General features: G+C 34.3%; 1 protein-coding gene across 10 annotated transcripts in view; it reads right to left on the bottom strand.

The window, feature by feature from the left end:
- Positions 1–23675, bottom strand: part of LOC142317317 (uncharacterized) — a 69220-nt gene that overhangs the window by 24721 nt on the left and 20824 nt on the right. For all 10 annotated transcript variants that reach the window (XR_012754710.1, XM_075353800.1, XM_075353816.1 and 7 more), the window contains exons 3-5: positions 16145–16324; positions 9090–9468; positions 3153–3245 (exon numbers count right to left, since the gene is read on the bottom strand). Coding sequence is in view for 9 of the 10 variants with exons in the window: in XM_075353800.1 (XP_075209915.1) it covers positions 3153–3245; positions 9090–9468; positions 16145–16324 (652 nt within the window). In the remaining variant the exon portion in view is untranslated. The remainder of the gene's footprint in view (positions 1–3152; positions 3246–9089; positions 9469–16144; positions 16325–23675) is intronic.

Below are 23675 nucleotides of genomic sequence, written 5' to 3'. Positions count from 1 at the left end.
CTGTACAAAGTAGATAAGAGACCAGAAATCCTAGGAATTGAAGATGAATCAGAAGTGTGTGAGGAGGAGAAAGGTTGTTACATTATGGAGGGAGAGGTAGAAAAAGTCTTAAAGGAAATGAAGAACAGGAAAGCATGTAAAGTCGATGAAGTTCCTGTTGAGTTGTGGAAGGGTTTAGGGGAAAGGGGAATTAGGGATATCACAAGCCTATGTAATTTGATATATGAAAGTGGTGATTGGCCGAAAGATTTTGTGACTACTATTATGGTCCCAATCAAAAAGAAGAGTAATACATTAAATGTGAGGAATATAGGACCAATAGCCTTATATGGCATGCAGCTAAGGTACTACTAAGAGTGTTGAATGGGAGACTTTATGGAAGACTAGAGAGATCAATTGGGGAAGAGCAGTTTGAGTTTACAAGAGGGAAAGAAACAAGGGATGCAATAGGGTTAATAAGAGTGACTGGAGAAAAATATATTAAAAAGCAAAGAGATTTATATGTGGTCTTCATAGATCTGGAGAAGGTATTTGACAGGGTGGAATGGGATAAATTTCTGAGAATCTTAAAGGAAAAAGGAGTCAGTTGGAGGGAAAGAAGATTAATAGGAAATCTGTACTTGTCACAGAAGGTAAAAATAAAGATTGGGAATGAGTTATCAGAAGAAAGCAGACTTTGGAGAGGGGTGCGGCAGGGATGTTGCATGTCACCGACTCTGTTCAATTGTTACCTAGAAGCGATAATTGAAAAGAGTCTAACTGGTAATAAGGGTGTAAATATTATAGGAAGGAGGATAGTGTGTTAGGTTCGCTGATGACATGGCAGTGTCGGCAGAGAGTGAGTACATGATGAATGAAATGTTGAGAAGAATAAATCAAACCTGCGAGGAGTTTGGGATGAAGATAAATACAAAGAAGACAAAAAGCATAATTAGCAAATCAACCAAAAGGGCAATGATTAGGATTGGGAAAAATAAAGTTGAGCAAGTGGCATCCTTCAAGTACCTGGGATGCATCATTAAGGAAGATATGAAATGTGATCAGGAAGTTAAAGTACAAATTGCTAGAGCAAAGGAAGCATTCAGCAAAATGAGGAGAGTGCTATGTAGCAAACTAGATCTGCGATTAAGGAAAAAAATTTGTGAAATTTTTTATGTGGAGTGTGCCCTTTATGGGGCAGAGACATGGATTATTAGGAAGGGACAGGAGAGAAGATTGAAGGCCTTTGAAATGTGGGTTTGGAGCAGGATGGAAAAGATCAGCTGGATAGAGGGAGTTCGGAATGAGGAGGCACTTTGTAGAGTAGGAGAAGAGAGGGCAATTATTGAAATAATAAAAAGAAGAAAATGCAGTTGGTTGGGACACTGGCTGAGACATGACTGCCTGTTGGTGACTGCATTGGAAGGATTTATAATGGGTAGGAAAGTAAGAAGTCGGAAACGAATGAAAATGATAGACAATATAAAAAGGGAAGTTACTATAAAATGAAACGGATGGCACAGAATTGAGCAGAATGGAGGGTAGCCATGTGAAAACCTGCCATTAGGCAGAACAATTATTATTATTATTATAATAACAAAAAAGTAAAAATACTTTTGAAATCAGAGTATTTGATTTAGCAACATATGTATGGTTGTTTCATGAAGCAAAATCCTAGCACACTTGTGTTATTTAATGTAATAGGTAGATAAGGCAGATTTAAGTGATAAAAAAAAAAATTGTTATGAAAAAAAGCCACCCACTGGAGAATGTGGATTAGGAATCAACTTACTACTATATACAGTTGCTACTACAAGCTTATTACTTTCTGTTGGAGGTTTGCTATTTGTGCCTTAAAGATTTACTAGCAACATAAAAGAAAGATTTACTGAATGCATGAACCTGTATCAATTTTATATTAGCCAGTATCTGGTAAACGAGATAACTTAAAAACCACTGAAATGATATTAATTACCATCTTTATAGAGAGTATAGACAGAGTGCCAAAAACATTATATGACTTAAAAATTCTTAGTAAAAAAAAAAGAATAAAAAAGAAATGGAGTAGACAACCCTGAAAAAGAGTGAGTGATACAATCAAAACTATAATTAAAATTATTTTCACTTCAAAGGTCATTATTTCCTCAATCTACAATGAAATACACACTATTTCAATCCATACCAAATCTGCAATTCAAAATTAATCCATAAAAAACACTGCAACGTACTGCCAGCAATATTTTAGTTTAAAGATACACCTCTTTTCATCTACCTTCTTAGTAACAATAATGTTTGTCTCAAATAAGGAAAACTTCTTTGGTCAATTGAATAGTAATGAAACATACAATAAGTATACTAATCACACAGCATATAATAAAACTTCAGTCTCTCAAATCGAGTTCTTTTTGACTAAGTAAAAGCAAGATCCTGTTTTAACTTTACTCTCTGACACTTCATCTGTGTGTTTCTGGAACAAGATCAAATGTGCTTTCTGATTTTTATGAACATTCACAGTAGGATTCCTTGCAATAGTAGAATATGTTTGTGCAATAACTTTTCTTAAAATTTTCTGCTTCAAAATGGCAGCCATTTTTTGCCACATTAGGAAGAGCACTGACTGTTAGCTGTCACTCAATGATTCACTGACTGGTAGCTCTTTTAACCTATTACTTTATAAATATTAACTTTGTTATGTAAGCTGTAGTTAAAGAAATTAAACATATATATAAACAATTAAAAATATAAAAAAAATTAATAAAATGAAAGCACAAGTAAAAAAGGAATACCTCATTAACAGCATTATCTTATGTTATTTGGTATCTATAAACAGTGCTTATGCAATTGCTAACGCAGCAGATTTTTTTGGCATTAGCTGTCAATTACATCAATAATTCCACTAATTATTTTAATTTTCACTTAATTATTCAATTTTATTGTAATATTTACTTTATCAAATAAGCATAAAATATATGTGGTCTTCTATTCTTCTTCAGTTTAATACAGTAAATGTAAAAAAAAAAATATATAAAGATTAATAATGGAAACGATATATTAAGATGCTTTTATGAAATAATCTTACTTATAATCTCAATAAAATTCAGCGAACAACTGACAACTAAGCTGAAATGCAAATCTACATACTACTTTAACAAATAAATAAATAACTTAATTACCTGGTCGTCCACTGTCTGAATCCAGGTAATCTCCAAGCTTAGATGGAGATTCTATTTTTATTTCTGAACACTGCACGTTATTTTCAACTCCATCTAAATCATTAATGTAAATAAAATCAGAAATTAATGTAAATAAAAGTTGTAATCAGAAGATCTGTCATTAGTAATTTAGTAATAAAATGTAAACAATGATATGGTAAAAAAAAAATAATAATATAAAATTTCTTACACCATTCATCCTCTAAAAATTACAAGCCATTATAATAAAAATATGTGCCTTAGTTTCAGCAAAATTTGATAAGAAAATAGATGCTACTATATCCTTTAGATTCTTTGTATCTACTTTTTAAGGCCTCTTGAGAACGTATACTGACACAAATGGTTTTTCAGCAACTCAAAAGAACCTTGGAAATTGCTTTCCAAAATGCAAAAGTACTGTATGAAATTCCCTTAGGATACCAGTAACTCTTTTAGTGCTGTTCCCTTTGGATATTAATTTCAATTTGGGAGGTGAAGCAAAATCAACTGACTAAGTTGAGTGAATATGGCAAAAAATGATAACCAAAACATTCTTAACGATCTTTTATATTCAGAGATGTATTGATGAGTGTTACCTGCAATTTCCGTTGGATATTATAAATGTTTCAGAATACTTAACCAACCTTTATTGAACATCATAAGAGGTGAGATTGTTTTCTTTTTTTTTTGGGTGAAAAAATTTTTATATTATCATTGCACAGAAAACAAAAGTATAAAATCTAATAAAACAGTAACAAAAATTAAAACAAAATAAGAACTTAAATAAAAATATCAAACTCAAAAACATACAACAGACTAAAAAATCACAGTCAACAATCTAAAACATTAATTACAACTACTATCACAGAAAAAAACTTAAAAATAAATAATATTTAAAAAAGAACAGCTATATATATATATATATATATATATATATAAAACTAAAATAGAAATAAAGTATATTTAATAAACTCCAAGGGGAGAGTAAAAGACTCCTTCTCAGATAACAGAAAAAATAAAAATTTTAAATGAAATTGATAATAGTAAAAAAAATTTAACAACACTATTCAAAAGTATGTAAAATATTAAGACTTCACTGGCACACAGTCAAGCAGCAGTTGCATCATATGCAGACTGGTGCATTTTCTGCTGACATCAGAAACCCATGCGTAGCTCTCGCATGTTCTATCTGCAATCGGCAGAGAACCATTTCTCCGTGAATTATCCTGTGGGAGGAATCCCATGGTAACACAGTATCGTTGATATGTCGAAGTTTGTTATCTACTATGGCAATCCAACATCTTACCATTTTGTGCGAAGTGTGAGTTTTACACAGGTAATAAAGTCAGATGTAGTTACCCAAGTAGCGAAAGAGGGTTGACAACATGTGCCTTTAGCAGCGGAATCTGCATGTTCAGTACCCGGAATTCCCACATGACTAGGGATCCAGCAGAAACTCATATGTTGCAATGGTTCAACTCAACAATTGCGTTGTAGATTTTTATGACAATAGGATGTCTGGAATAAAAATTTTCTAAGGCTTGGAGAGCACTACACGAGTCACTGCAAATAAGGATATTTCTGTACTTAGGGTTAATACCAAGTAGAACAAACATATAAGATCTATCCTTGACAACAAATGAATGATACCGTTGGTATCGTTCTGTTTTGATCCATTGTGTATACTACTGCATCTGGGCTTGTCTTGGAGAGAATATAATGAATGTTTGCTAGAAGACAGGAGGTGGTGTTGATTCTTTATTGTTTTTTGTAAGGTCAAACATAAAATTTATAAGATTGGTTCTCCACAGAGGATATGGATATGGATGCATTGGAAAAATAGAAGATGTGTCAACATTTATAAGGTGCAGTAGATGTTGAGTACAAACACCTAGAGATGCAGTACAATGAGGATGATTCTCATACCTTTCCTAAATTAGGATTCCCAAGGACTGAATCAAAGGCTGGGTGTTTGGTTGCCCTTTAAGATGAGCAAAATAAGACGCTAAAAGCTGGTCTCATCAATTCCAAAGTGATGATTCACCGCAGTCAACAGGTAAGCTTATGACAGGGCTTGATCTAAAGGCATCTATGGTAAGCCGAAGGAAAGCATGATGTACAGCACCCACCAATTTAAGCACAGTATTACGTGCTGAAGAATAGGTGACACAACCATAATTTGAACTAAGGAATAGTAAAAATGCAGCATATACATGACTGATCGGCACCCCAATTGGTATTGCTAAGAACTCACAGTTTTTCTAAAAGTTTGGAACATTTCATTTTTAATTCTTTTATGTGTTTGACCCACGTAAGGCGCTATCAAAAAATAAACCTAAAAATCTGACATCAGGAGAGATAGCAATTAGCTCTCCACTGTGAAAGACTTGCAGAATAAAGTAGTCCTGGAGGCAAGATAAGACTACACATTTTGTTTTCTCCGATGCAAATGTAAAGCCAATAATCTTGGGCCAAGCTTCAAGGTGAGATATAGTGTTTGTAGTAGTCTCTCTGCTGTGGCTGTTGAATGGAACACAACATATGTAGCAAAATCATTAAGAAATAATGAACATGAAACAGGTGTCTGCACACATTTAGTAACACTATTGATGTTTATAGAAAATAAGATGGCACTTAATACACTTCCTTACGGTACTCCAATCTCCAAGATGATGCTACCCGAGAGAGAATCTCCAACATGAACATGGAAAATTTGGTCATTTAAGAAACCCCTAATAAAAGCAAGCATGCATATTGCCCTTGACTCCCCATTCTTTGAGGGTGTGTAGAATACCATGTCACCAGGCTGTGTCGAACGCCTTTCTGATATCAAAAGAAAATAGCAACAAGGCACTGGCATAGTAGGAAAGTGTTTTGAATATCTGTTTCCAGTGACACTAAATGGTCTATGGAAGATCGTCCTGGTCAGAAACCACACTGTTCTGGAGATAAAAGCCCATGTCTCTCCAAGTACGATCCATGTAAGCCTGTGGTTCACCATTCTCTCCATTACTTTGAATAAGACGCATACCAAAGAGATAGGGTGGCAGCTTGAGAGGCTTGTTTTGTCTTTACCAGGTTTAAGTACTGGTACGGCAATGGCTCCTGACCAGACGAGTGAGAAAACTTGTGCAGAGAATAAATCATTATAAACATTCAATAGGTATTGTAATGCCAAATGAGGAAGGTGTGGTAGCATACAGAGACAAATGCTTTCAGGTCCAGGGGATGTGTCACGTGAGTTAAAAGTGCATGTGATAACTCATTGAATCTGAATGGAGAATTTAATTCATCGACTGAATTACTTCCATCTGTATCTTGCAACTCTGAAATTCATTACTATATGATGGAGTGGGAGACACCCAGCAGAAAGAATTTGCTAAGGTAGTTGCCGCTGCAGAAGATGATGAAAGGAGTTCTTCATGAATAAGCCTGAGAATAGATTGTTTTGGTGATTCACAAATTAGATGGATCTTTTTCCACATGGTAGATGTGAGAGTAGTGTGTGAGGTGGTGTCCATGTATTTCCTCCATGACTTCCTCCTAGCGTCTAAGAATGCCTGACGACATACTGCTCTAGCCTTACGATACAAATCTAGATGTTCATTTGTAAGCTTGTGGTTAAATTTATGCAATCGCCATTCCACCAAGGAACAGAAGGAGGTGAGGTTTGGAAGTCACCATTAGCATTCTCATTTAGATTAGGTATACTTTAAAATGACAATTTTTTTGATCATTTTAAGGAAAAATTGCATACCAATGTAAAACTTGTTTAAATTTCTTGTTTACGTTCTGGTCAAATTCATAACTGAAGAATGTTAGACAAGTTGAATTAACCTATAAGGTTTTTAACATTTTCTGTCATTCTGTTGGTGCCTATTCATGTTCTCGAATCTTTGGTTTTCTTTAACCCCTGAATTATTCAAGAGTTACGATCTTGTCTATCTCAGAAATATCCAAGCTATAAAAACATAATGTCAAGCCGAAAGAAAGTACATCTGAAGCCAAATGACCCATGTGATGAGGATTTCAGTAGTACATTTTCTGAAATTCACAGAAAACTTGATGCATCTGTAGTTGAAAAAATGTTATATAACACCATCAAAAACCACTTAACGGAAACAATATATACATGATACCAATTGGCAGAATGATATTATAACTAGTAGAAGCATGATCTGGATTTCCCCCACTACATTATTACTGCTAGTCACAATTATAGCCCAGGAACTTCTCAGACATTATTTAACTGCAACCAAGAAGGTCAAAAATGGGTGTTTACGGCAATGTGTAAAGTAGCTTTAATCCAATAAATTCAAGGTCTTCTCGTAGTGTCAAGTTCACCATAATTTTCTATTTTGTCTGCTGTAGTCGTAATGATTCATAAAAACAATTCCTATTTAGCCAAATTAGTCATAACTGTTTTGTTCTCTGCAATTTTAATGTTGTTGTCAAAGTTTCTAAAAGTCTAATTATCTTAATCTGCGATGATGTCATTCCTCAACTTGTTCGTATACAGAAACTATCTTATTAGTCATACGCAATTCTTTTAATGGTCTGCTTGTTCATAAAAAAAAATCATTGTTATGTTTATCGTTCCCGAATTCCCCACGTTTCTCTAATCGTTCCCAAACTTCCCGTTTATGCTGTTTCTTTCCCGCACTAACACTTGCAGACTACCGGTTGTCATCAACACACACACACTCATCTGTCTACGGCCTAGTTTGCTTCCCCTTCTTCTCATCACGCCACCTTCGGCAGTGCAGGTCAGACTTCTACTGTGTGTGGATGTTCTGCCTGCGACTCGTTCTCGTTTTCTTTCTCTTGTTTAGTGTGGTGATTTCGGAGGCCATAGCCTAGGAAATAACATTAATTGTTTCTTTTTAGTTTTTGTATTGAAGATGCTTTATGGAATCATTGTTTTTCACGTGCCCATTTTATATGGAGTTGTTACATCTCTGTCCGTAGTTAAGATTATGTTTCATGAAAGAAGAATGGGTTCTTCCAATAATACCAAATAAATAACTAAACAAGCACTGTATTTGCATTAATTTGTTACGGTTAAAACTTAAAATTCCAGAAATAGTGATACGTCCGTGTTTAGAGTGTTAAATGTGTGCCAGTTTGATTAGATTAAAGACATTGTTGTATTAAATTATTGTAGTAATACAATTTTCAGCTTAGAATCATATGCTGCATCACATTTGACAATTCAGTTCTGTATTGACAAAAGAAAATATTCTCTACCTTAATTTACGGTTATGTTTTCTTAAGAAGAGACCTGTGTTTAGTTGACTATGGTGTTACTATTATCTTGAAGTTTGACAGAAAAATATTTTCTCCCTTAATTTATTGAGATATTACCACAGTTACCTACTTTAAGATTTTTACGGCTATTTTTCTGACTAAAATAAAACCAATGGGGATGTTAAGTTTGTAATGTTGCTTACAAAGGGTTTATTTTGTTTTAGATTTAATGTTTTTTTTTTTGTTTTTTATATACGTTGTGAATTTTGTAATAGTTTCATTTCTTTTTGCTAATATTTCTAATAAGCTTTATTACTGTAAGAGCATTTGCTAGATAATAGCAAATTTTATCCAATCATTATATTTACGATACTAATTATTTTTCATTTTTTCTTGTTAATAAAGTCCAATACTTTGTCAAACGAGCTATATTTCATTTTTTGTTGTAATTTACCCAACAATGGGAGCTGACTGATTCCTTGAGTTTTTTACTATTGTATTAAGAAAATTATAACAGTTTACTGATATATTAAAATTACGAATTAATTTTTTGATTTTCAGTTTGGAATAGAAAAATGACTAAGTGGATTACAGAATATAATTGTTAAAAAAAAAACAACTTAATTTCATTCCAAAAACAACAGCAAAATTAGTTATTGTCTTAACTCTTACCTTTAAAAGCAAATGATGAATGAGTTTCCATATTAGCTTGAAACATATCAAGAACTTCCTGAGTTGGTTTAACTTCATCACTTACATTAGAATAGTAACAAGTTGAATCAGCGCAGTCAATTGAACTAGCATCATTTATTGAATCAATTTGTATTTCATTACAATTTTTAAATGCTTGTAATGGAGTATTTGTATGACCAGACAACTTATTTGAAACTGAGGCAGAAGATTCAGGAAACTTTCCACAAGAGACATACTCTGAACATGAAGAAACCTTAATTTTTGATTGCCAAACAGGAAGTTCATTATCTTCATCATTATCACACCAAACCTGTTTCAATTCTGCTGAAGTTACTTCATTTTTAGAAGTGAAATTAGCCTGAAAAAGGATTATCGAATTGAATTACAAAATAAGAACAAACAGTGATTTACTGTAAAAAGTTATATTTTACTTTCAGTATAATAATTTCAAGATACTGTTGAAAAAGAAGAATGAAAATAATTAATGTTTCAAACACAAATGTGCCTAGACCAGACGTGTACAGTTACAAAAAAAAAAAAAAACCTTACAGAAAGTTACTTTCTGCCTATCCTTTTTAATCAAATTTTATTTTTTTAAATTGCAAGATAGTCATGTGATAATAAATTTTTATAGAAAAATTTGATAAAATGATAATAGTGAAAACCATTTTAGATCACTAGTCTTATTTTCAGATATCAGCAACCAAATTAAAAAAAAAGTAACAATTATCTGAAAAATAAAATGAGAAAAACCATTGTAGAGGATCTTAAACATTACTAAAATATTTCAACATCTTATTCAAGAACTTAGTATTTTTAAAAAAATTAAATGGAATGCTGCTGTAGATCAACTGATATTATTTATCTAATTATAAGAAAACAGGAAATTTCAAGATTTAAAAGTTTTATGAAAATATTTTAATCACTAAATTATTTAGTAAATAAAAATGTTATTTTGAAGCATACTTTTCTAATAATACATAAATAAAATACTCAGTGTTTCCCTTCTTCTGTAAAATTTCAAATAATGCCAGTTTAGAACTTGTAACATACTGAGTGATTACTAAGTTACTGAGTAACTTAGTCAATTATACAAATGATGTCATTCAAAGTGTTTGTTTGGAAGTTTCAGGAACCTTCTTTCCAAACTTTCCTAACAGTCGGTATATTACCAATTACTATGGAATTACATAATATATATATTTGATATGGATAACCTCTCACTAGATAATAAGTTAATTGTTATGAAAACTATTTTCTACAAAATTACTAAACATACAACATAACATAAGCGTGTAGTCATAAACTGTATATAATTAAATGTACACTAGCATGCATATTATTCTGAACATAGATGTTATTTAACACAAAGTAACATTATTTAGAAAAGAAATCATACCTGTACAATTTGTGAATAGCTAGTAATTAACATGTGTCCATTTTTAATTACTTCACGTAAATGATTTGGCATCAATTCAACAAGTGTACTACACATTTTTTTTTATTTCTTTATCATAAAGAAAAACCTTAATGATATTATCAGTAAAATTAATATCAGTAAAACCTTACTGATATTATTCCTTAAATGAAGCGAATTTTTGTGTAATAATTAAATTTTAAGTCCTTTTTTGACTGTTGCCCAACGATTTTGAATTGGGTTTAAGTTTGGGGAGTTTCCTGGTCAAGGGAGCAGTTTAACATTTCTTTCTTCAAAACATTTTTCCACTTTTTGGCAGAATGGTGGCAAATATTGTTGGAACACACTGTGCCTTGTGGGAAATTGTTTTGAAGTTGTGTCTCAACCCTTTCCTTCAGACTCTTGATATATGAGGTCAAAAAATTGTGAAATTTCCAGTATGTTTAAGTCCAGTTGTCACAATCTCTTTTTGCTGTGTTGGTAAACCTGTCCTAATGTATATAGCCATATTAGATGGTTAGTTAATAGATGGTTGTCAAAAAGATGACATGTGTTTTGGTATGGTCAGCGATTTTTAACTGGTGGAAAAAATTGAACAAAGAATTTGAATTAAATTTTGCTTTAAGAATAGAATAAATTGTAGCATCATATTGGAAATGTTGAATGTTGCTTTTGGTGATTCTTTTACAAGTGGTATAAAAGTTTCCAAGAGGGTTGTGAAGACTATGAAAATGATGACTACCCTAGAGGTCACTGCACATAACAATCGATGACAAAGTTGAAAAAGTGAAAAAAATTATTACAGACAATCGTCGAATCACTATAAGTGAGTTAGTAAGGATTACTACCTGGAAGTGCTACACAGTTTACATGAAGCAATCCAAAGAAAACAACCTGGATTCATGGAAAAACAATTTATGGCAATTGCACCAGGATAATGCACCTGCTCATACTTCATTGTTTGTTTGTGAATTTTTGGCCAAAAACAACACCATTACGATGCCTCTACCTCAATATTCACTGGACATGACCCCCTATGACTTCTTCCTAATCCTCAAGCTGAAAAGAACCACGAAAGACAATGTTTTGCCAACATTGAAGAGATAAAGACAGAATCGCGAAGGAGCTAAATGCCATACCAGATATTGTACTCCAGAGGTACTTTGAAGATTGGAAAAAGTGCTGGTACAAATGAATTATATCTGAAAAGGAGTACTTTGAAGGTGACAAGATCAATATTGATAAATAAATAAAGATTTTTTGAGAAAAACTACAATTCTGCATATTTTTTATCAAACCTCATATCCATCACTTTTCAACATACCATCTACCGCAAGTACTGGACAACGGCCTTCAAATGTGAAACAATATCAAAACATTTTTTTCTGGGATATTTAACTGTTTGTTAGATATAAGCCAGTAATGTATTTTCAACTAATGCTTTTCTAATGTTTGGAACTCTTTGCCCTGAACATAAAAATGTGACTCATCAGAAAACATAACATTTTTCCAATCTTCTTTGGTCCAATCAGTATGTGCTTTGGCCCACAAGAAACGTTTTGGTATTAATGTAGTAGGTGATCTACCGCTGCAGTTAGTTAGTTAGTTCTTAGATGGTACTACTGAAACGCTATATTGCAATAAAAAAATAAAATTATAAATATAATCTAATCAAACTTAACCAACGCTCGCATTGCTCACTAACCTAGACTAGCGCGTGTAGGCTAAGTTTGGTTAGATTATACAGAGTGAGCAACGTAAAACTGAACCCATAATGTAACTGCTGCAACATCGTACGTTATGTTGGAATGAAATTTTATGAATGTTACAGATATATTACATAAGAAAAACATAAATTTAAATGTTGCATTTATTTACCTTATTGTTATAAAAGATGTTCAAAATGACCACTCTGAGTATCAAGACACTTTTGTGCTCGACTAATCATATTAAGAGTGTTGTCTGACGCAAAACATTGTTGTCAATTGCATTGATTTCTCATTGAATGTTTACCTTCAGTTCATCAATATTATTTGGATTAGATGCATAAACTCTCCTTTAAGCAGCCCCAAACGAAAAAATTGCAAGTAGATAACTCTGGGGAACACGGAGGTCACCATCCTCTGCTGACAGCTTGTTCATTTGTGAAAGCCGCATGAACACAATTCAGTGAAATGTTTGATGCGTGACATGTTGATTCATCTTGTTGGAAGAAATTGTATTCTTTTTCATTATTAGTTAATTGCGTAGAGAATTTTTAAAAAATGACATCTTTTGGACTGGCAGTAATTCTTTCAATGTCAGCAATGGCCTGTGGAGTCCTAACGGAAGGTTGCCTATTTTCTTTTACATTTGAAACTGAACCTGTTGTACAACATTTTAACTAAATTGTGTATGCTACTCTTCGCTGGGATACAGACATTTGGAAATTTTTCAACAAATACTTACTTGACGTGATTCTTCAAACGATCCAGAACGAATATAGGCCTCAACTATAGCTATCCTCTAATGGACTGAATAAGGAATTTTACACAAACACAACTGCACTTACAGTACAGCACTGCGACAAAACATATACTGGACTGACACCGTAACCACTTGACAAATGGCAGCAACAATCAGTAGTAACATACACATCCACTAGTCATGCTAGTTGTGTGAGAGTCTTTCATAGTGTTGGGTAGTGGTTTCATTATGGGCTCGGTTTTAAGTTGCTTTCCCTGCATATATAAATTACATTATATGTATAATATTATTTAATTAATTGTTATAATATATAATTTTATTTATTTTTATTACAATATAGCATTTCAGTGAGACCATCTAAGAACTAATTAACTAACTGTAGAGGTAGATAGCCTATTACATTAATACCAACGTTTTTTGCATACTACTGGTATTAAAAGCTGTTTTTTACCTGGCCAATAAGATTTCTGTCCACCTGCAAGAAGCAGAGTCTAAAAGTTGTCACATGTAAATCTGTTCCACTCACTGCTAATTCTCAATTTAAGTCCACAGTAGATAATTATGAATCAAGTTTACTTTTTCTCACTAATTAGCAATTCTGTGTTGGAGTATTGCTTTTTTTTTGGGGTACATTTTCCATTCCTTTGATGTGAAAAGTAATCAGTTTATTTTATATTCTTTAAAATATCATTCACTTTTCCAAGTCCAAAATCACACTTAGAAGCTATTTGTTGTTGTGTCATACTGGTATGTTAAGAAACAGAAACAATCTTGGGAGACCTTGTTGGAATTTGTGCATTATTATATATTCAAGATACGAAACAAAAAATACAAAATATGATTTTGTAATAAAAAATGAAATAAACTTTCACAAAACACTACTTATAACATTAAAATTGTTTAAAAACCAAAGAACAATTACCTTAAATTACACAGACAACTTAAAGGATAGGTGGGATCAAACAATGTAACCACAACATAAAAAAAGATTTTCTATGTTCAAATTAATTCCCATGCTACAGTAATCACTCAGAACGAGGGGTTTCATGCACATTTTTAAACTCTATGGTCGCCGTCATTTGAAACAATACATAGACGTTACAAAAAATTTAATATTGATGGTTCAGTATTTGACAGTAGGCGCGAATTGGCCTGCCAATGTTTGTTCTCTACAGAATGTCGAAGCTGATAGAGCAGAGTTGCTGAGGAGCCCAACCAAATCAACAAGAAAAGCAGCAGCATAACATGGGATTTCGAGGCAATCTGTGCAGTGAATTTTAAAAACTAATTTGCATTTGTATCCTACAAGATAACAGTGTTGCCTAAATTAATGGTTGACAACAAACATCAAAGAATGGCATTCACTGAATGGGCTATGAAACAAACATTGTTAAACAATGTTTGATTTTTAGATGAGGAACACTATCACTTGATATTGTTGTTGACTTGACAGGGTTGTTAATAAATAAAATGTGCATTTTTGGGCTTCTGAAAATCTACATATGCTTCAAGAAAATGTGCATCATACTCCAAGAATTACAGCATGGGCCGCTATCTCAAGTCATGAACAGTGAATGTTATCTAAACATACTCCATAATAATTTTGTTCTTCAGTTCTTGCAAAAGGATTTCAATTAGAAAACGAGTGGTTCATGCACGATGAAGCCAGACCACACACAGCTAATGTTGTTTTAGACTTTCTGCATGAAACTTTTAACCCAAATGTCATTTCCAAATCATTTTGCGTGTGGACAGGAACTAGCCCCCAAACAGTTCTGATATGAATTTGTGTGATTATTTTCTTTAGGAATTTCTAAAGCAAAAAATTTTTCATACACATTCTTGTACAGTGATGGAACTGCAAGTGCTGTTCATTGAGGCGTGCAACAAGATAACCGAGGATATGTGTTGTTGAGTTATTAACAACATAGGAGTTAGTGTTGAAGAAGTTGCTAGACACATGATGGTGGTCATACTGAACATGTGGTAAGTAGAACATTATCTCCAGGTATATAGTAAAACACTGTATTTTACTTTTCTGTATTGCAATTCAAATAAATATTTTTTAACAAAACCAAATGTTGATCATTTTGTGCGCCACTCTGTAGAAAGGAAATCATCACCAGATTTGGAAAGGAAATTAACTCCAATAACCCCATTGGAACTCTACTACAACAAGGGGAAAATGCAAAAATTGAAATATTGTGATATTTGAAATGTTCTTAATCAAATTATATGTTAACTTCAAAAAAATTTAATTTAGTTACAAAGTTTTTGACATCTTGTCCTTCAGATTCATTAGCTATGATAACAAAAACTAAAATATTGAATATTTAAACCCTTTTCTTTAAGTGTTTTGCTTCCAAGGGACCAGTACAAAACTCAAAGTTATTGTAGAGTTTTGGTATTTCTTTACATCCCCATCCATTCCAGGTACCAAGTTGGCAAGGTATCTAAGGGGTTAGAGTCCAATTATGGAAATTAAAGTATTACAACATTCTACACTAATTTATTTTTTTTTAATGATCTGGATAGTAAAATAATTTAATAATGTCATACAGTTTAGGCTCCTTTCTCTCCCCAATCAGTTATATTAGATTTCTGGATCTCGTTAAATATTTAACTATTGTAATATTGCATTATTTTTCAAAACGTACTCTACCTTCAGAGGCATGTGTACAATCAAATGGTTTAAGAGAGAGATTTTTTGTACCCAAACCTATTCAATTTTCAAAAAACTCAGTTTCTACTTCCAAGTAAAATCTCAATATTATAACAAACTATGTACTCCCATTTTCCCAAAGTCCTAGTTTTCTTTTAATTAACAAAAATTAAAAAATGGGATACACTAAATTTTTCCTTTTAAAATACATTCCTACCATTAAGGACAATTAACTTAATAAGAAACTTAAGTAATAACTTAATAACTTAGTAATAACTTAAGTAAGAAATTTGGGAGTCATTGTAATCAGGGCCTCTGGTCTCTTGTAATAAAAAAGTAAATGTTATAGCTTTCAAAATTACATCAAGTATCCAAGTATAAAGTAATGAATGTAACAGAAAAGATCCTAGAATCTACAATTATTTATTTAGTAGATATCTATTTGTTTTTAAATAATAATGAGGGAATGTACACAACAACCATTAGTACCTTTTCTGAATCATTAACAACCAAGCCTTTCACTTGTAGAAGTTCTGCAGTCTTTAGAAATTCTGGTAAATCTTTTTGATTTACATTAACTTCTCCTCTATAAATAAACTGTAACAGTTTCTTAAGTTCTTCAAATTGTATACCTTTTAATATGATAATAGGGTGCTTGCATGGGTTTACCTGAAAAAAAAACAAATGTTGTAAAAAATTCATTAGTAATAAATTTATAATACTAAAAAACAAAATTAGAGAAAACCTCAAGAACTAGTTGTGCTTTTAATGAGCTTCGACAATGATGACAGTATATTAAACAACAGTAACAAACTAATTCAATACTGAAATATTTTTCTTAAATAAAGAATTTAACTTCACTTAAAAAAAATATGTATTAATGAATACATAAAAGCTAGGATATAAATAGAGCAAGAAGAGAGAATTCAATCAAAATCATTTGACTACGAATTTTTAATAAAAAATATTTTTTTAAATATTTGTTTTTAATAGCACATTTTAAAATAATAATTTCTTAATTTGTCTATCTATTTTGTCTATGGCAACAATTTATTTTATAATCAACAAATTGTAATGTAAATTATAAATCATCTAGGACCGTACTTGATAATTTAGTTTAAAACCCAAGTTTGAATTCTGATAAGCAGGCACATTTTTAAAAAAAATTAATTTTCTCATGTTAGTTTTTATCACAATTTGAAACCATTTTTAACTTTCTCAATTTAAAACTAGTGATTTTGAAATTATTTCTGAAGAGTATTGCATAAGTTGAATCCAGAGTGGCCTTAAAAATATGTAGCTAGCAATTATATTTTAATTTAATGCAACACAAAAAAGAAAATGTTACTCTGATATCTTATATTCTATAATAAATAGACAGGATGTTTGAAATTATTAACACATTCAGTGAGGATTAAAATATTAATGTAACAACTAATACAACAAAATAAACTAATTTTTTTGAAAATATCAAGCTTTTGAAATGGTCTCAAACCACAGGTACATCTTACAGCTATGGTTATAGTTTCTGAACCACTACATAATTTTAAAAGATGTAATTCCTTTTTGCCTATAAGGTCGGTATATCTATTTACTCACATTTTTAGTTTGTTGTAGACCTTGATATGGCAAAGATTTTTAAATGTTCAAATTTCGCTTTTCAGTTAGAAAGTTTGTCATAGTGCAAATTTGAACTTAATATGGTTAACTTAATTGTTTTAACAACAATAATATTTGAAGTGTTTCATTTATTTTACATAGGTAGTTCTTTCTGATATTTGTGTTAACTTAATTTTAATAAACTTGAAAAAGGGCTACTGGGGTATTTAAAAGGTCCAGAACACTACCCAATGAAGGTGGATTTTATTTAATCTTATTGCTATTTCTTATAATTTTTTGTTCAAGAATTTTTCTATTATTACTATCAAAATATGTCAAAATTATAACTAGTAACCAAGATTTCAAGAACATGAGTAAATCAGTGTATAAAAGTTATCTTTCATGAGAAATATTTTTAGAATTTTTATAAAATGAGTAGTACCAAACAGTTTTTGAATGAACATTAATAAAATGTTAATATTGGAGAGAACTTTTTCAAAAAAATTAAAAATAATTTTTTTTTAATAATTCACAATGATTTTTAGCAAATGTGATTATCATAAACTAGAATGAAAAGATTTTTTCTAGATTTAAAACAATTCTAAACTGTAAAAGTAAGTTTTGCTTCACTTTAACATCTAAATTTAACTTTATTATTTTAGTTAAAAAAATAAATAAATAAAAGATAAGTCAACTTAAAAAAATATATACAAAAAATGATGTGTAAGTGGCATTCAGCTTCTTATAGTTATAATATTGTTGCAAGATAAACCAATTTGTATGAAGCTCCAGCACAGTTTACAGATATTAAAATTTAATTTTCCTTTCAAATTAACTTTTCTAGTAAATGCAAGCACATTTAAAAAAGGATATTTTCTATATAAAATTTGATACTCTAAAAAAGATGTTTAGGCATTAATTTAGTTAAGAATATATTCTTTTTGTTCCCAAGACCACTGAGGATGGTACAGCAGTTACGCATTGTGCATCCTCAGTGGTTGCCTGGCCTCTAACCTCCCGAGACCTCACAGGATTCGGTGATGCTGTGCCTTGAGGGGGGGGGGGTCACCCAGTAGGCCAGAACTCGATCTTTCTTTGTGTCATTCCTCTAACTAATTCCCCTCCAAGGAGGGGATCTAGCCAGGTCTCCGGTCTTTTCAATTTTCCCCGAACTCAAGGGGTCCCCGGTTAATCATCGAGAGCGGCCCACCTCAGCAAACTGCCCCCTCATGAGCAGGGCTGCCCTTGTATTTCCCTACCTTCAGTATCTGTCTCCATCCCACTCCCTAGTGTCTCTCTCCTTGATCTGTATTATTCTGGTTACCATAGAGGCTGCATTATTCCATTCATGTTTTCCTTTTAGCGTGTATGCAGTGTGTTTTCCAGATGCAATTGACTTATCCCAAATGAGTGTCTTATCTCATCCGATCTATTACATCTGTATATTGAGTACTCTACTAAGTCAATTTCATTACAGTATCGGCAGTCTGGGTCATCCGCCTACCAAAAGGATGGAGGTAAGCCCCAAACTCACTGTGTCCAGTTAACAGTTATGTGAGTTTGAAGCCCACCTCTCCATAACCCCTGTTTATCCAAATGCTGACTTGGGGAATTATCCTTCTGGTCCAGCGTCCAGTGTCAGATGTTTCCCACTGTGCCTGCCACTCTTCAAGCATCTGTCTTTTAGCTTTACTTCTAGGTATCTCACAATTAACTCGTTGGAGGATCAGAACCCAAAGCCCAACAGGGGGGATTCCCGCTATGACTTCTACTGTGTTTTTTGATACAGTCTTATATGTAGACACAATTCTTATCACAGCTCTACTCTGCAGAGCAGAACCTTAGTTAGGTTCTTCTATATATCAAAGGCCTCAGCCCACACTGGGGCCGCATATAAAATAATTGTCATTGCAACTGACAAAATCAGTCTCCTTTTTGATGTACATGGACCCCTGTGTCTGGTCATGAGCCTGCTCAGCTTACCAACCACAGCAATGGCTTGCTGTGTTACCCTGTTCAAGTGCTCCATATATAGCCTTTTCTTTCTTTTTCCTGTTTAGCCTCCGGGAATTACCGTTTAGGTATTACTTCAGCAGAAGAATGAAGATGATAAGTATGAGTGTAGTCTCGTACAGTCTCAGTTCAATCATTCCTGAGATGTGTGGTTAATTGAAACCCAACCACCAAAGAATACTGGTATCCACGATCTAGTATTCAAATCCGTGTAAGAGTAACTGCCTTTACCAGGATTTCAACGCTGGAACTCTCAACTTCCTAATTAGCTGATTTGGGAAGACGCCTTCACCTCTAGATCAACCCAGCAGGTTCTCTGTACATAGTTTTTTTTTTTTTTTTTTTATATTCCCACCTACTCCTTTGGAATGGATCTACAATCAAGTTTGACTCGCGCCAGAGGAGTGTCCTTTACTCTAGCTTGCCTCCCCGCCCGTCGGCTGTATGTCCGGCACGGCAGGTCAGTTCACCGGTTAGCTCTTTTATTTATTTTATAGATATTCATCATACACTGATTACTGAGAGTCCACCACCCTTGTTCTCTCAGCAACAGTCACCTGTATTCTTTAATCTCTCTCTTTTTTTTATATGATATCATACCAACCCAACCAATTAGTTTAAAACTTAAGCCACGGAGTCCTCAGGATTCTTCACCTCTCTGCCCATCCACGCAAGCACGAACGAGCATGAGCTCCACCTTCGGCTGTCCGTCATCACAATCGAGCAAGAGTACCACCTTAAATTACCCGTCAACAACAAACAGTTACCTTATGACAGTTTTCAGTATCTTTTAACAAATTTTTATAAACTTATAATATAAGAAACACAAAGTTTAAGAATCTATAAGTTCCTTCACCACTTATCCGATAAAACCTACAAACCAGAGCTCCATCATCAGCTTCCCCTCAACAACAAACAATTTCCTCTTGTAAGTTTTCAGTATATTAATACATTTTTATACATATTTTATAATTTTTTTTTTTTTTTTTTTGGTGTGTAAACCACACTCAAAGCTATATCTCAATATTGCCCATTCTCTCAAATATTGACAAACGGAAATTCCACCTACGACAAGCCGTCATCAGCGAGCGATTTCTTCTTGACGAGCTTCCTCATCTTTCTTCTTTATAACTGCGGTTATAAACGACGAGATCACATTAAAGTTATCCTCGTTAAGTAGCATTTTATCCACCACATTCTCCGTAGATAATGGCCCTATACGTCTTACACAGGATTGCCTGCTTTCAGTCCAACGGTTGCATTCAAATACTACATGTTCAGGGGAATCATATGCCCCACAGTAAGGACAGTTGTTGTTATCTACCCTTAGTCTTGTACATAAATAGGACCTGAACGACCCATGCCCTGTAAAAAATTGCGTTATCCAGTAATTTATGTCCCCGAACTTCCTTTCTATCCATGGTCGGATCAAAGGTATCAAACGATGTGTCCATCGTCCCGTGTTGGCTACATCCCAACGATGTTGCCAATTACGCAGCATCTCTTCATATGCTTCTTTAGAAGGTTGTCCACGTGCTATATTCACTCGCATCTCCGCCAGTTGTTTAAGCGGAGGAACTCCTGCAATTACGAGTACTGCCTCGGTGGAGACTGAAGAATATGCGCATATCACTCTTAAGCCCATGCGCCGTTGAATTCCTTCAAGGGCTCTTCTGTTCTTGTCGGCACGCAGAGCTCTTTCCCAGACTTGTATACCGTAAAGTAAGATGGAATTAACTACGTGAGCGTAAATCTTACGCTTCGCAGTTCTGGATCCTGTCATATTACCGAGTAATCTGCTAAGATTTTTGACCGTTTACGTATTTCATTCACGTGTACCGTAAAACTCCTCCTCTTGTCAAGCCAGATCCCTAAATATTTGGCTGAAGTCTGTTGCTGGACAAGATTACCCCCTACTCGGATTAGGATGTCAGATATTCTCCTACGGCCTGTCATGACTACGTATTTTGTTTTACCATGCGAAAGTTTTAAGCCTTTAGTGGACATCCAGACTTCTGCCATTCGTATCACTACGTTTGCCTTCTCCGATACCTCTACTTCAGTTTTTCCAGTAACAACCAATGCCAGGTCGTCAGCAAAAGCCACTGGGAAAACACCCAGAGGATAACTCAGCCCGAGAATTCCGTCATAGACCAGATTCCAAAGGAGTGGCCCCAAGACAGAGCCTTGAGGCACTCCACACGTCACTTTGAAGCGGAAGCAGGATCTACCCTGGTGACAAACAACAAACCTATCCTGCAGGTAATTCTGGATAATTCTTCTTAGGTATCCAGGAATATCCTTATCTCTCAACGCTTGTAGGATCGCAACCCATTTCAGCGAATTAAAAGCATTGCTCACATCAAGCAATATCACAATTGGTATGGCTGGAATGCCATCTGGCCCGAGTCCCTTATGTAGCTTCAGTCTTTTCACCGCCATTAATAGCTCACTAGCGTCAAGAAGTTCAAATTTATTATCCACAATCTCTTCCCGAATAGGATCCGCTTGCTGAGGAAATAATTCCTTAACAACACGATGCATCTTATCGTCTGTTAAGGCAGGTAATCTCTTCCCTAACTTGTTGGTAACAATTTTAAAACCCCTGCCCCATGGATCAGCATCTATATCTTGACACAGTCGCTTCCAGCAACTGGCTTTAGCCCTTTTAATTGATGCATTACATGCATTCCTTGCTTCCACGTATACCTCACGCGCAGCATCCCTTAATCTAGCATTCTGCCTACCCGATCTTTGGTAGGCTCTTCTTGCTTTCCATGCTGCCTTCCGTAGTTGTTCCAAATCAGGCGACCACCAGTAAGCATGTTGCTACCGCCGGGGATAAACTAAGACCCCCGCTTTTCCGCATTCCTCTTGAACTTGTTCCACAAAGTCTTCGGGGGACATATCGCCAGCAAGTCTTAGGATTATTCTGTCCCTAAACCGTAAGCATCCTTTTTTGGAGACTATCAGCCTTCCCGACATTACACGAATTTCCCTGGATCGGGACTCAAATGCTATAAATAGATGGTCCGATAAACTCTCTTTATTAATAATCCTCCAATCAAAGAAGTCGTTAATATCAGTACTCGTTGTAAAGGCTAAATCTATTGCCGCAGCTTTCGTTGAACCTTGGACCCGAATATATAAATCATCATTTACCCCTTTCTTTAGTGACAAAATATCACCCACTTCTTCTTGTGACACCGAAGACTTGACAGTCCTTAATAAATCCGCGTAGGATCTCCCTGCTCTTTAACAATAACAGTACCGCTATCAGTTACAACGGGGTGTAGTTCTTAAGACCTGTTTTACTTCTTGACGTCCTTCTCCTGGTCGGACATAAATCTTAATGTTTCCCTCCTGTTGACGAATCAAGTACAATATAATCTTGCGTAAGCTTGTCCCGAATTTGCCTCCAGGAAGAACGAAAGTCGGCACTGCAGAACTACTTACAACTCTTTTCAAGGCAGCTAATATCGTCTTGAGTAATGCCTCCTCATGCTCCGATGAGTCATAAATCTGTACATAGCCTACTGGTTTGCAACCACACGCCTAGATATTTAATACATCTAAACGTAGGGATTATCATGTCACCTACTCTGACATATATTTCTCTGATTCTTCTCCTGCCTGTTAAGGTGACCACCAAATAACTTATTAGGTGTTAATAACAGTCTTCTCCCTTCAAGCCACCTTTGTATTCTATTGACTGTGGCTGCTGTACAATCCTCTATTTCTTGTTCCGTCTTGCGGGCGACCAGAAGAGCCAGGTCATTGGCATAAGCTATCAGTTCGCCGTCCCCTTCAAACTCCAGTCTAAATACTCCATCAAAGGCCAAGTTTCACAGGAGTAGCCCAAGGACTGACCCCTGTGGAACCTCCCCCCCAAATATCTCTACTGGAATTTATCCCTCTTCAGTACATACATGTATTTTCCTCTGGTGTAGATAAGAGTTTATTATCCCCCTCAGATAATTACTAATATTACTTCCTCGTAATGCTTCATTGATTACAGGCCAGGGGAGACAATCAAAAGCGTTCCTGACGTCTAGGAGGACCACTTACAAAATCTTCCTTCGATGCCAGGTGCCATCCACTTGGTGTGCAGACCGGTTAGTTATGTAATGTAATGCCTCTACCGTGGACCTCCCCTTCACAAATCCGTATTGTCTAGGGGAGAATCCATCCATTGTTTCTAACTCTCCCAATATACGATCAATAATCAGTCTTTCAAATAGTTTATCAATCGTGTTTAACAGACAGGTTGGTCGATAAGTGACACCTTCTATCTCTGTATCCCTCTTCTTAGGTACCAGAACCAGTCGTGCTTCTTTCCAACACACCTGGAAACGAGAGCCCTCTAGGACCTGATTAAAGGCGTCACACACAGTCCAGGAGGTTCTGG

This window comes from Lycorma delicatula, chromosome 1 (genome assembly GCF_047948215.1).
Source record: "Lycorma delicatula isolate Av1 chromosome 1, ASM4794821v1, whole genome shotgun sequence".
NCBI lineage: Eukaryota > Metazoa > Arthropoda > Insecta > Hemiptera > Fulgoridae > Lycorma > Lycorma delicatula.
This window is presented reverse-complemented; position numbering and strand designations above follow the sequence as displayed.